The sequence below is a fragment of the Galeopterus variegatus genome, unplaced genomic scaffold (assembly GCF_000696425.1).
Source record: "Galeopterus variegatus unplaced genomic scaffold, G_variegatus-3.0.2 Scaffold2257, whole genome shotgun sequence".
Taxonomy (NCBI): Eukaryota; Metazoa; Chordata; class Mammalia; order Dermoptera; family Cynocephalidae; genus Galeopterus; species Galeopterus variegatus.
This window is the reverse complement of record NW_007728368.1, coordinates 171,277-185,453: the sequence shown is the minus strand read 5'-3', so window position 1 is coordinate 185,453 and position 14,177 is coordinate 171,277. Positions and strand designations below refer to the sequence as shown.

General features: G+C 40.5%; 1 protein-coding gene across 1 annotated transcript in view; it reads right to left on the bottom strand.

Annotated features, from left to right (window-relative positions):
* Nucleotides 1-2,717: 2,717 nt before the first annotated feature.
* Nucleotides 2,718-14,177, bottom strand: part of SYCP2L (synaptonemal complex protein 2-like) — a 74,965-nt gene continuing 63,505 nt past the window's right edge. The window contains exons 27-30 of the mRNA XM_008581076.1: nucleotides 12,229-12,328; nucleotides 12,074-12,132; nucleotides 9,411-9,465; nucleotides 2,718-2,940 (exon numbers count right to left, since the gene is read on the bottom strand). Of these exons, the coding sequence (XP_008579298.1) occupies nucleotides 9,444-9,465; nucleotides 12,074-12,132; nucleotides 12,229-12,328 (181 nt within the window). The 3' untranslated portion in view covers nucleotides 2,718-2,940; nucleotides 9,411-9,443. The remainder of the gene's footprint in view (nucleotides 2,941-9,410; nucleotides 9,466-12,073; nucleotides 12,133-12,228; nucleotides 12,329-14,177) is intronic.

The following is a 14,177-nucleotide window of genomic DNA, read 5'->3' as shown; positions in this document are numbered from 1 at the left end:
TTATGAAGTCACTTACATTCCTGTAGAGTAGTGGGTGGGGAAGGACATGTTAAGGAAGCACAGGATGGGGAGAAAGAATAGAAGAGGACGTCACTAACTATCTGAACAGGGGCTAGAGTTTGGGGTGGGTGTGAACATTTTAGAGAGCCTCATCAACTTCATTATCTTCATGATTTTAAACAGTGGGTGGAACCAACTCATTAAAACTTTGTGTTTAAAAATAAAAGATAAATCTTATGTCACTAATGGCAGGTTGCAGACCAAAAGAGCTGCGTATATATAATAAATGTTCACCTAAATAAATCTCTTAACTCCTTTATATAGAGAAAAGCTCAGCATTTCTTTTTATTAGAGCAGGCTTTCTTCCAATCTAATTACATTCACATATTTAAGGAAGAGTTACTCTCCAGGGCATGCAAGCAAACAATCACTCTTACAAGACTAGCTACAGCCACCTAAATACTCCTTGACCTTCAGTAAAACATAACATTCAGTCATGGGGACGGTGGGGAGAGAGAGAAAATCAAAGCTATTGACTTGTAGGTCATCTTTCCATCTTAAACTGAGCTGAGGGAACACTGGAGTAACACGAAAAGGACAAATCTGTAATTCACACCCTCGAGTAATTTGTTTTTTTTTTTTTTTCCTTTTTGTCTTTTTTTTTTTTTCTTTAAGGTGGTCTCAATGGAGGTCAGTTCCAGGAACATCTTGTTTGTAGCTCCTAAAGTGGCCTTAAGGTTAATCTGTAATTTAATCTTTACAATTATGGGCCAAGAAAGGATGGGTACATAATGATAAGGTTTTTTGTTTTTTTTTCCTTTTTGTCTTTTTTACTGACCAGTAACGGGATCGCAACCCTCGGTGTCGTGCCCGTACCGGGGACCGGCAACGGGATCGCAACCCTCGGTGTTGCACCCGCACCTCGCTCAGCCAGTGAGCGGGAACCGGTCTCCACATGGGATCCAAACCCTCGGCAGGAGCACCGCTGCGCTCCCAAGCGGCGCACTCTCCAATGTGCCACCGGGCCGGCCCACACCCTCGGGTAATTTGTAAATGCGGTCACTATGGACCTTACGGGCAACCCAGAAGGAGCCCATTATGAAAGTGTCTGTGGCCAAATCATGTCTGGTGGAGGGAAGGAGGGAAGGAGGCAAAGCCTGGCCGTCCTCAGCACACTCAGCACTCTTTGCATATGTCTTGATGTTTGCATGCACCACAGACTGTAACTAGTTGGATGCCTTAATATTTTCAAGATGTCCCCCAATATCTCAAGCTCATGATTTTTGCAACTTATATCAACTCATCCTCAAAATCTGCTCTTTAAGTCTTGCACCTGCCATAATCCCTCATATCTCTCCCCTCCTTTTCATTCCCAGTACCACTATTCTAGTTGAGGCTTCAATTGCTGCAACAGCCTCCCCCAGTATATTGAATATTGTATTCAGCCTTTATACTGCTACCAGTTTAATCTTCCTAAACCACTGTGTTCATTTTATCATCCCTACTACAAGTCTTCATTGGCTCCTTCTGACCGACAGAATAAAGTCTCTCTAGTCAAGCCAGTAAAGGCACTTTAGTTTGGGCCTAGCTAAATTTAATCCCCACTAGTCCTCCACAGTATTATGGCCTCAAACAAATTCTTCATGATTCTGCGCCTGTTCCTATATTCACATTAGTCCTTCCCCTAATCCTAGAAAAATCATCATTCTTCAAGATTTCAAATGGTTCCTCTCTTCCAGGAAGCCATCCCTGATGACTCCAACAAAAATGACTTCTCCCTCTTCAAAACTCTCGTAGTGCCCAGTTTATATCTCATTTGTGGCACTTGTCACATACAGCCTGGTCCTTTCTAGAATAAGTTCGTAACAACTAAATCACATCTTACCTATACTGACATCCTCCACGTAAGCTAACTCAAGGGTTTATAGAGAACAGTGCTCAAATATATGTTCACTAGCGACTGGAAGTCATATATACTTTTTAGGTATGTTAGTGTAATGGCACTGAAATCTATAAAACTCCAGGTCACCTGAAATTGTGAGCCTTAATTGGATATACAAAATGAAATGAGATTAGTTAACCCCCTGATTTGGGGGACTTAAAAAGTAAGTGCTCTTATACTCTATAAAGCTTACAACAATGTACTAAAACATAGCTCATTAAAAATTGTAAAGAAAAAGATGACAATTGGGGTTATAAACATTTGTTTTAGGCAAATTACCCTATATATTAATAAGACATAATGTAACTGGCAAAGTTCTATAATGAATAAACTGTTCAGTCTACAGTCTTTAACTTTACTTATCCAATCATGAACAAAGTTACTTAAATTATGTAAGTTATATTTTTTACTCAACTGTATCTGCAACTTCATGCACTCAAACTTCATTACAACATTTAGTAATTACCACATGATGAATATTTCTCCTCTGCTGAAGATGACAGTTTTGAAGTGCTGGAGACATGAGAGTATTTGCAGATCAAGTGAGACCTCTTAATAACTCTTATTCAAAATACACCACAGTTTCATCTGAGCTCTTTTCATCATTTTCAAGTTAAACTTCCCTTTCAAAGAGATGCACTAAATTGTATTATATAGATGCTGCTAAAGTTTTTGTTTCCACAAAACTGGAAGACATTTCTCAAAAATCAATTTTACTTTTGAAATCATTAAAGGAAAAAAAGGAATACCAACCAGGTTGCAGAACATCCAGAACTTTCTATTATCTGATCAAATTTTAATACAAAAGGTAAACCTTTGTGAACAGATGAATAGCACAGTTGTAAACTACCAACATATATTCTATTCCAGTTCAGCAGTTCCCCGGGGTTCTCCGCGGAGTGGGGCAAAGTGAACAGGCACAGAGCACTAGAGGACGGCCTGTGTGGCCTGAGCCAACAGTAAACTCCACCTTTAGTGTCCTCTTCAGGTGGTGCAGACTGGTGGAAAAGGAGAACAGTCATTAGCCGGGGCTGAACTATCTGCCTCTTGGTCCCACCGTACTCAGGGAGCCAATATGAATGTCACTCCTTTTTGTTGGCTGCATCTCCAACTCGAAGTTACATCTCACATGGCTGCAGAGAGCCAAAGTCAGTGCCCTAGGTACAAACTGCCTGGAGCCAAAGTTACCCTTAAAAATCTCTTAAACAGTTGGCTACAGCCCAGCCTTATAACCCCAATGTCACAGGTTTGGATCCCTGTACTGGCCAGCTGCAAAAAAAAAAAAAAAAAGGAAAAAAGTCTCTTAAACATGTGCCACTTTGGAGCTGTGCATGCCATCTCTCGACACACTAACTCAGCAGGTGAATTTTTTTCCTCTGGTGTTGAAGAAAAGGCAGCTGTGTCTCGGTTAGTGCATCGGAGGAAGTGGTTGGGGCCATGCTGTATGCAAACCACATGTTGTTAGTAACCAGACTGGCAGGCAGCCCAATTAGATGCTCAAGAGGTAGGTAGCAGCTGATATCAACTGAGAGGACAGATTCTCCCATCCCACGCAAACCCCAGGGCACATGCCCACCGAAGAGAGTGACAACCAGAGTCACCTGTGTGATTTAAGTCATTTCTCCATTTTTTTTCTATGTGCAGCCTAGAAAGGAGAAGAGTAAAAATGAAAGGTAGAAGATGTCTGCCTGCACCACCACCCCCTTTTTTTTAAATGAGGAAAACAGTTTTCATGGAAGCCCAAACCAACAGACTTGTCTCCATCCTTCTGGCCAGATCTGGGTCACAGGACCCGCCTCAGTTGCACAGGAGTCTGGGGAAGTGAGAATTCGACTGGCCACATTATCATTCCCCCCAGAAGTAGGGTTCTTTTAGTAAGGAAGCAGGGGAGAGTCGATATTGGTAAAGAGCAAAGCCTGTCATGCCTGGATTATATGTGCTGGACACAGAAAGAAACGGAGAAATAACTTTAACAGCACAGGTGATTCTGTCTTCCATTCCTCTCAGTAGGCCTTTGCCAAGCTCCCCCACCTCCTTAAAGGACAACAGTTTATATGTAGTTGCTCAAGCCTCAAACCTAGAAGTTGTCCCTGATCCTGCCTTTTCCCCACCTGCCACATCGTCAATCAGCAATCCTTCCAGCTCCTTCTCCACTGCCCACATCATCTGATTCCCCACCCCCAAATACACACGCACCTGACTATTAACCCTCTGCACTGCAACTGGAATAAAATCCGAACTCCTAACCATGGCCCAGAAGGTCCTAGGTCACTCCCACCCCCACCACCCATGGCCCTTCTAACCTCATCTTACACTGCTCCGCTCTCATTCCTTCTGTTTGGTTCTTACTGAATTTCTAGACTATACCAAGCTGCTTATGGCCTCAGAACAGGTGTCTTGGCCATTGCCTGCAAAATGCTCTCCCTGCCGCTGGTTTCACCTCAACCTTTGGGTTTTAGATCAAGTGTCACCTCCTCGGTGAGGTCTGACTTGACCTCTCCTCCTTCCACACTAGCAGTCTTTCATCAGGTTCTTCCTTCTTAGCACTCACCAATCTTGTGAATTCTCTTCTGTTTACTTGTTTACTGTCACTCTATCTTACAATACCCATGAGGTCAGGCACCTCGAGGGTACTGTTCTACAGCAGCACCTAAGACAGTACCCGGCACCTAACACACTCAAACCGTTTATTGAGTGAACGAGCATATACATACTCAGAGAATCTCAGACAAATAGAATCATGTTACATGTGCTGCTTCACTCAACAACCTTTTACTTTTCACTGTGAAATGTCTTTCCAAGTCAATTAATATAATCTGAATCATTCTTTTTGATGGCTACAAAGCACATTTAACCAATGTATTTAACCAAACAGTAGCTGAGCATTTAGGCACTTTCCAATATCTCCCTATCACTATTAAGTTTGTAATACATACTTTGTGTATCTTTGCACATATCCAATTTCATCTTTAAGATAATTTCCTGGAAGTGGAACTGCTGGGTCAACAAGCACAATTTTGGACACTACTATGGGTTAAATGTGTCCCCCAAAAGTTCCCATTTTGGACACTCAACGCCTATTATAACAGTGTTAAGATGGTGGGAAATCCAATTACAGTATTTGAAAGATGGGGCCTTGAAGAGGGGCCCTCATGAATGGATTGATCCATTCATGCAGGAATGGGTGTGTGGGTCTGATGGCTTTAGATGGAGAGTAGATGAGGAAGTTGGCTCTCAGCACATTCTCACCATGTGACACTGACTGCCATGGGGCCCTGCAGAGTCAGCACCCAGAAGGCCCTCACCAGATATGTTTCCCAGACTTTGGACTTCCCAGCCTACAAAACTGTAAGAAATAAGTTCCTTTCCTTTATAAGTTGCCCATTTCAGGTATTCTGTTATAAGCAACAGAAATGGACTAATGCAGACCCTGAAGTAGTTTTTTAAAATCATTCACTTCATGTACTCAAGTTAAAATGAAACAAAACACATCGTTTTTAAAAATAATTACTATACTTTAAGGTAAATAGAACTGAATTCTTATAAGTGTATCTGGATATAATCTACTTCGGAAATCTAGTTCAGACATCTAAATTCAAAGTTGACATCTGTGTAAAAAGTACCATTGTCAAATGCAGTGGGAACGAACAAAATAATATTCAAAGAATCCAACCAGGTGGAGACACCCTGTGAGCCTTTCCATCCCTCATTTCCTAAAGTTGTACTGTTGATTGGTTGGTTTTAATAACGAATTGGTGTTGAATTTTTATCAAATGTGTTTTCCATCCTGAACTTACTGGCAACCAGTAAGTTTGTTATTTATGTGCTTATTCTATTGATAGGGGGTGAAATAGATTTTTTTAATGTTAAGACGTCTGTGCATTCATGATATACACCTACTTCTAATAATTTCTTCTTTTCTCCTCACTACACACATACACACTTATTACTAATACTGGTGGATTATGTTTGCTAATTTTTAGCATTTTTGTATTTATACTAAAATCTGAGACTCATCAATAATTTTCTTCTCATGATTGTCTGTGTCCTGTTTTGGTATCAAGATCATATAAACCCCATAAACTGTATCCGGGACCTTTCTCTTTTCTCCCCTTCCTTGGACTTATTTATATAAGGATTACTTATTTTTTATAAACTTGATAAAACACATTAAATATCAGGATCTGGAATGTCTTTTATAAAGTAAGGATGACCTTTTTTTACACTACCAGTTTAATTTCTTTAGTGATTATTCTTAAGTAACTTTTGGTAATGCATATTATTCTAAGAAGTTATCCATTTCATCTAAGTTTTCAAGTTTATTGACATCTTGCCATTCCTAACATATTCTTATTCTATTAAAGATCTCTACAAATCTGTTATTTCTACCTTAAATTCCAAATTTCAATTATGCCTTCCCTTTTTGTTTTCTTGATCAGTCTGACTAGAAGTTTGTTTATTGTATCAATCTTTTCAAAGAACCAGATTTATGTTTTACTAATCCTCCCTGTGGTTTGTTTTCTATTTTGTTTATTTCAGAGTTGAAAGTCATTACTACCCACTTCTAGTTGCTTTGGACTTGTACTGTTCCTCTTCTGTCTAATTTGCTTTTCAGTTGTGTCTTATTTATTTTTTTTTTATCTCTGCTTGCCCTCATACATTAGAAGCAGCTTGTCAATTACAAAAACAAACAAACAAACAACAAAAAAAAAAACCCTCCGCTGGGCCTTTGAGAGTGGAGGATTGAATTCTTTGATTAACTTAGAGAGAACTGACACCTCTGTGTTATTGAGTCTCCCCATCCATTGGTCCTAATGTTAGTGATAATGCATTTAGTTTCTCCATTAAGCAGGATGCTGGCTTTGGGGCTGAGATTTATCATACTACCGAATACCTAGTTACCACTATTTTATTAGGTTTTATAAAAATTCTAAAACACATAGAGAATTTTTTCAAATGCTTTTTGAAATATGGAGACAATCATAAAGAATTTTCTCCCTAGAACTATTAGTAATTAATGTATTAATAGATCCTAATATCAAATCATCTTTGTATTCCTGGAATAAATCTCACTTGGTCAAAAGATATTATTCCTTTAAGAAGCTTCTAAATTCTGTTTGCCAATATTTTATTTCGAATTTCATCTTAGTTATTTTAAGTAAGACTATTCTGTGCTTCTCTGTGTAATATTTGTTGAATCTTGGTATTGTAATGCAAGATTCATAAAAAGAATGAGGGAATTTTTCTTTTTCTATGTTCTGGAATAGTTTCAACAGCACTAAAATTATACCTCTTTAAAGGACTAGGAGGATTCCTCTCTGATGCAATCTGAACCATACAAGGGATCATCAAAAAGTTCACGGAAGTGAGAAAGGAGGTGCTCAGTTTCCCTAGGCACAGACTATAGGACACACTTCTGCGTTTCAAGCCACTCCTCAAGGTCTCAGGCCCTGCCTCTATGCCCTTCTCTAAAGGAGAATGACTGTTGCTTTTTGGACCTATTTTTGGGATATTGAGACGCAAGGGGCTGGCTTATGCAAATCCAGTGGCTGGGCTTGCTCAGTAAACTGGAGTTTATCCTTTGAATGATCTCCTACTAGGAGTGATAAAGAGCACAGAATATTCTGGAATGTATCTGGTGCATGTAATAGGATTTGACCCCTGAACATGCTCACAAAAGAAACCAACTGAGCACGTGCAAGACTATGTTACATAACAGGGAACCATCCCCTTAAGTGAATGTTCATTTGATAATATGAATATGCATTAGATAGCGAAAGTATAAAAGCTGAATCTTGGCAGTAGGTGGGGGCTGTTTCTCACTTTCCTGGGGCCAACCTGCACTTCACTGGCTGAGGTGTGTGTGCTTTACTTTGTCTTAAGCTCACTTTTAGCAGGTGGCTACTCACTCTCTTGAGCCAGCCTGCACTGTCCTAAACTTTAAGTGTGTATTTCTTACTTTTGTATTAAACTTGGCATGTTCCCTGCTCAGGCTCTTGTGCTATGCCGCACTCTCTCTGTGGTCTATTTCTTATTATATTAAAGTTATTCTCACTTTCTACTGTGACTCTGCCCTAGAATTCTTTCCTGAAGCTGAGTCAAGAACCTGGTAAGAGGACAGGGTGGGTTGACGACTGCTATCGGGCCTCCCAGACCCTTTCCTCCAATTTGTGTTATCTTTTAATTCAATTTTCCACTAACTTTTTGAAGTAGCCTCATACATGTTTGTAGGGTACTTATTTGACAACTTGCTCTTTTTCTTCTATGAACATTTCTCTGTTAAGGTTTCCCATCCATTCAGGAGTCCATTTTGTTATACTGTATTTTCCTGGAAAATTGTCCATTTATTTCAGGTTCCTATCAAAACTTGGATGTGCACAGACATCTAAAAGTTAAAGTGTTAACGAATGAACTCCAGGTTCTGTTTGACTGGTACAGTCTTCCCACCCTAAATCTTCCTTATCTCTCTAATAGGCAACACCATCCATCTAATCGCTAGAGACAGACATCTAGGAGACAGGTTTAACTCTCCTTCCTTTACCTGTTTCTGTCTATCAGTAATTTATTAATTCTAGCTCCAGAACGTATCTGGAATCCCTTCATTTCTCACCGTCTCTGCCACTACCCTCCTGCTTAGTCCCACCGCCCTGGACTCTACAGCCGTCCAGCTGGACTCTCCCCCTCTAGTCTTCATTCCTCCAATCAGTTTTCAACATAGCAGCTGGGATGATTTCCTCAAAATATAAATCACATTTATCTGTTATATACATTACTCTCACCCCCAATGCCTTTGCTCAAAACCCATCCATGGTCTCCCTCATTCCTAGTGAAATTCAAACTTCTCAACATGGCCAAAGAGGCCTTAACTCCTTGAGCGTCTACCACAATCCCAACTTCATTTCAAATGGTTGTCCCCTTACCTTCACTGTCACTGAAGAACTTTCTCGACTCCTTAAAGTTTTCAAGTTCTCCCCAGCTCGACCCTATTGTTTAAACTGTTCACAAGTCCACTACCTTCTTATCCTTGAGACCTCATCTTAAATGTCACTTCCTCAAAAAGGCCTTTGATGACCGTCCATCCCATCTGGAGCTGCCACTCGACACCGTTGCTCTCTGCCAAAGCACTTAATAAACCTGTGATTATTTTACTTGTCTTTTTTCTGTCTTCCTTGAAGGAATTTATTTTTAATGGGGTTGAGGACATATCTGTGTGCTAACCATTGTAGCTCCACATTGTAGCTCCACATTTAGTATTAATGCTTGATGCAGAGCAAGCTCAATTATAAACATCTGTTGAATGAATAAACGGTCCTGACCCAAAAGGAGAAGTTCTAGCACAGGAGAGACTGAGAGAGAGGAGGGAGCGCGGCTGCAGGAATGTAACATGGACAAAGCAGTAGAGCATCACTTGGAGCTTGCTTTCCCCACCCCATTTCCACTGACTGAACAACGCAGCCTTTGTACCTACCCAAGGGACGCAGAGGGGCTTTGGCTTTCCTCATCAAGGCTGAGCTGGATTAAGCCTAGAAGAAATAGGTCCACCTCTTTTTATTACATTCACATTAGGCAATTTCAAAACAGAAACATACGTCTATGCACATAGATATACCATGGAGTTATTTCACAGATCATCACTTGATATTAGATGAGGACGGCCAATGGCAACCCAGGACACCAACATGAGAGGTTAATATTTTCACTTGATTCTATTTTATGCATTGTCTCTGTCAATATTTCTGGTCTACAAAATATGTAGAGGTTATTTCATGACCACCATTCAAAGCACTGAATCCCTAACTCCTTGTAGCTCTATGCTAGCCAGATAAGTGAAGCCATCGCTGACATAAAAACACGACCAAAACCAGACACTGGATACTTGTGCGATCCTGACCAAGCTCACCAATCTCTCTCAGCCTCACAGGGCTGCTGATGTCAAGAGCACGCCATCATCTCAGCTGCAGGACAAGGCAGAACAAACGCAAGTCCCTGAGGGGTGCATGTGTAGAAGAGACGGTTGTTCTTTGAGATATTCTAAATTCACACAGGGGCTTGTTACCAGAGGGAAATGAATGCAAATAATAATTGACATCCAACAATGTTAACTGAAGAGACTGTGTCTAAAATTTCGGGTTTAATCAAAAATAGACGAATTCTCCAGTTTTCAGAAGACTAGGAGTTGTCACCTTTGCTAAAGCTTAATATAGTGCTGCGTTACATCAGCAGTCCTCAAAGTGTGGGCTGGGGAGCCCCTGTAGAACTTCGGGTCCTGTGAGGTCACATCTATTTTGGTAATAATGGTAATGACATTAAAGTGTTTGCTCTTTTCACTCTTACCCTTCCAGAGATGTACAGTAGAATTTCCCAGAAGCGACATGACTCACAACGGATTCAACTCAGAAGCACGTATGAGAATCCAGTTGTCTTCTATTAAGCCAGACATTAGAGTCTTGCAGAAACATAAACCAGTGCTACTTTTCTCAAGTCTCTTATTCTGAAGGCCAGTTATTTTTCATAAAAATCTGTTATATCAATATGTAAAGGTATACGCTGGCTATTTTAAAATAAATATACTTTAAAAATCTCATTCTCGGGGCCGGCCCGGTGGCGCACTGCTACAGTGCGCCGCTTGGGAGTGTGGCGGCGCTCCCGCAGAGGGTTCGGATCCCACATACAGACCGGCCGCTCACTGGCTGAGCGAGGTGCGGGGTGCGACACTGAGGGTTGTGATCCGTTGTCGGTCACGAAAAAAGACAAAAAAAAGGAAAAAAAAATCTCATTCTCAAATTTTAGTATGGAAAATATTCACATAAGCAAAAGCTCTTTGGGGATCCTCAAATGTTAAGCATGTAAAGAGGCCCTGAGTCCGAGAACAACCAACCATGGGCTTTCAGTGAAGATGTTCTAAAAGGGTATCGCCTTTAATCATGTAAACGCCGCACGGAGGGAGAAGAGTGTGCGAAAGGATTTTGAAAATGGTCCATTCTGTCATTATGATTAATTGTGTTACCTGGAGTAAATAGTAGGATGGATAAATCAGATTTTAAAATAATCTTTCTTGCTCTGAAATGTATGGCGTGATCAGATTAATATCCTTCCTAAAACCATTTGCCTTAGATTTCTGTGACAGAAGCTGACTCTCGATTGGCAGATAAAGCTTTAGCTATTACAAATTTTTACAGGAATTCCTTTGATCATTCAAGCAGGAAGAGAACATAAGCATTTTTCCTAGGGCAGAAGTAGAAGAGTAAGAGACTTCGCCCAGCCCCAGGCTCCAAAGGATGGAAAGATGGGACCATGTCCCAAAGGGACAGAAGCACCAGCCTGATTAATTACACTGAAGGGAACTGCAGCAGGAGAAGCCTACATGCTGCTTTAAAAGTTGTGTGTGTATGCAGCTGACCCTTGAACAACCGGGCTTGAACTGTGTGGGTCCACTTATGCACGGATTTTTATCAATAAACATACAGTACAGTACCATAAATGTGTTTTCTCTTCCTTATAATTTTCTTAACATTTTTCCTAGCTTACTTTATTGTAAGAATACAGCGTATAATACATATAACATACAAAATATGTGTTAATTGACTGTTTATATTATTGATTAGGCATCTGGTCAAGAGTAGGCTGTTAGTAGTTAAGTTCTGGGGGAGTCAAAAGTTATATTCAGATTTGCAGCTGCTCAGGGGTTGACACAACAACCCCACATTGTTCAAGGGTCAACTGTGTGTGTGTGTGTGTGTACATGTATATGTAATATAGAGAATATATTCTATCAAGAACATGATTTCTGTATAGCCAAAAATCAACTGTATACTCAAAAGCCTAAATATTTTTCTCAAAATCTAATCATTTTAATTTTTTAAAATATTGCTTAAAAAATAAAATAATTTGGATCAAAAACATACAGAGTTGGGTGATCCTGTCATGCCTTTCAAAATTTACACTTCTTGATTGATATCATTAGCCACACTCTTCTCAGGGAGGTGTCACGGAAGTGGCTGGTTTCAAAGACATAGTTGAATATTTAGCTACTCACATGAGTTTTATCAACACCAAACACCCATGCACTAGCAAAGGCATTACCTCATGCGTCAACTGAGACACTTCTAGAAACAATACTTTAAAAAGTACCTCTGCATTTGCACGTCGCAGAATGATTTCAGATCAGCAGACTGTTTTCCCCAAAATTCCTAAAATCAAACAAAAGGTTTAAGTAGCTCGCAGTTATTCTTCCCTAGAAAAGATCCTCTTAAATCACAGAGAATGTCTGAACAAAAAGAACTTACCAGAACATCCTTCTCAAGGTGTTTGAGAGCCCGAATATCTTTCTCAAGATTGCTCAACTCTTGAAGAACAAAACTGTGAAACTGCTCTAGTTTATGGAGCCTGATAAATGTAAAAGCAACAAATTTCACTGGGACTGTCTGGATGTGAGGAAAGACATTCTTAACTAGTCCTCTTACTACAAGAATACTTTGTAATTCCCAGACATTTTTTGCTATAAGAACATGTAGTTATCTCCCTTCTTTTCCTTTCCCTCCCTGCCCACTCATCCCCATGCTCAGGAGCCTAACTATGCAAAGCCCAGAAGCAGCTGCTAGTTCAATGTTACTCTCAGGACAGCACAGGACAGACAACTCCAGGGGACAGGGGACAGGAGACTGGGAGGCCCCCCTTTCTCCTGCCTTCAGCTGGTCCTGCAAGGTGCATCAGGAATGAGCTAATATGCAATCTTCCCCCTCTACATTTCAGTCCTAAAATTTCCAACAGTCGCTGTTCTGTGTCTAACCACCATATAAATCACTTCTTTGCTTGCTCACTGTTTCTCTTCTCCCTCAGGCTGAGCTGCTTCTCACGCTCTCACACCGAGCCCAGGCCTGGCACTGCGTGCTGCTCAGGGCATGAGCTGAATGATGCATAGATGAGAGTAGGCCTGAGCGATAATGAGAGCTCCTCAACTCCAAAGGGCTTGTTTTGACATTCAAATGCCATCACATGCATACAAGAGTTTTTAAAATATTGTAAATTTCTCTTCAAATAATGTGTTCTACCCTAAGAAACTTTCTACCTGTTAAGCAAAACTGCTCTCCATCTCTTCCTTTCCCTCCTTCATTTATAGCCCTTCTCTCCAATAAGGAACAATCTCTATACTCGTCTCCTCTGTTCCGTTCAAATCTTTGGTTCCATAATCTCATTCAAGAAGTACTTGGACTGTAAAAGCCCTGGATCGACTCTGCTCGCTACAGAAGCCCATCCCTCCACACCCTTTCCCATTTTCACATCCTCGGAATTCTTGGCATCTCCGTACTTCTTGCTACCTGGTCATAAGTGTGTGCGTATGCGCGTGCAAATGTGTGTGTAGTGTTATCTCATCATGGTGAAATATACACAAAATTTACCCTCTTAACCATTTTTAAGTGTACAGTTCAGTGGCATTAACCACAGCCACTTCCATTTCCAGAACTGTCCTTCATTTCAAACAGAAACTCTGTACCCGCTAAACAATAACTCCCTTTCCCCCCAACCTCTCGCAACCCCTATTGTACTGTCTCTATGAATTCACCTATTCTAGATACTCATTTAAGTGGAATCGTACAGTATTTGTCCCTTTGAGTCTGGCTCTTTCCCTCAGCATAACGTTTTCAATGTTCATTCATGTGGCAGCATGTGGCAGAATCCAATTCCTTTTTAAGTCTGAGTAACATTCCACTGTATGGTTATAACACATTTCATTTATCCAGCATCTTCTACATACACATCCATGTTTGCTCTGTCTTCACAACTGGATTATACATTTTTTAAAAAACACAGGATTTTAGGATCATACAATGGTAGACATAAAGAGGCTTAAGGATGGCATTTAGCTCAACCCCTCATCATGCTGATGAGGAACCAGAAACCCAGAAGGGTTGAGTGATGCATCAAACCTCCCATCTGCTCAGGCTTCGACTCCTCCAGGCCTCAGAGCAATGTCATGAAATAAATCTCTGTGAGTGATCATATGTCCATGAACTTGTTTTTGAAATTCAATACAGTCGTCTCTTGGTATCCTCAGGGACTGGTTCCAGGACCCTTGAGAATACCAAAATCTGAGGATGCTCAAGTCCCTGATACAAAATGGTGTAAATTTGCCTATAACCTATGCACATCCTCCCTGTACTTTAAATCATCTCTAGATGACTTACAATACCTAATACTATGGTAAATGCTATGTAAATAGTTGTTATATGTGTTG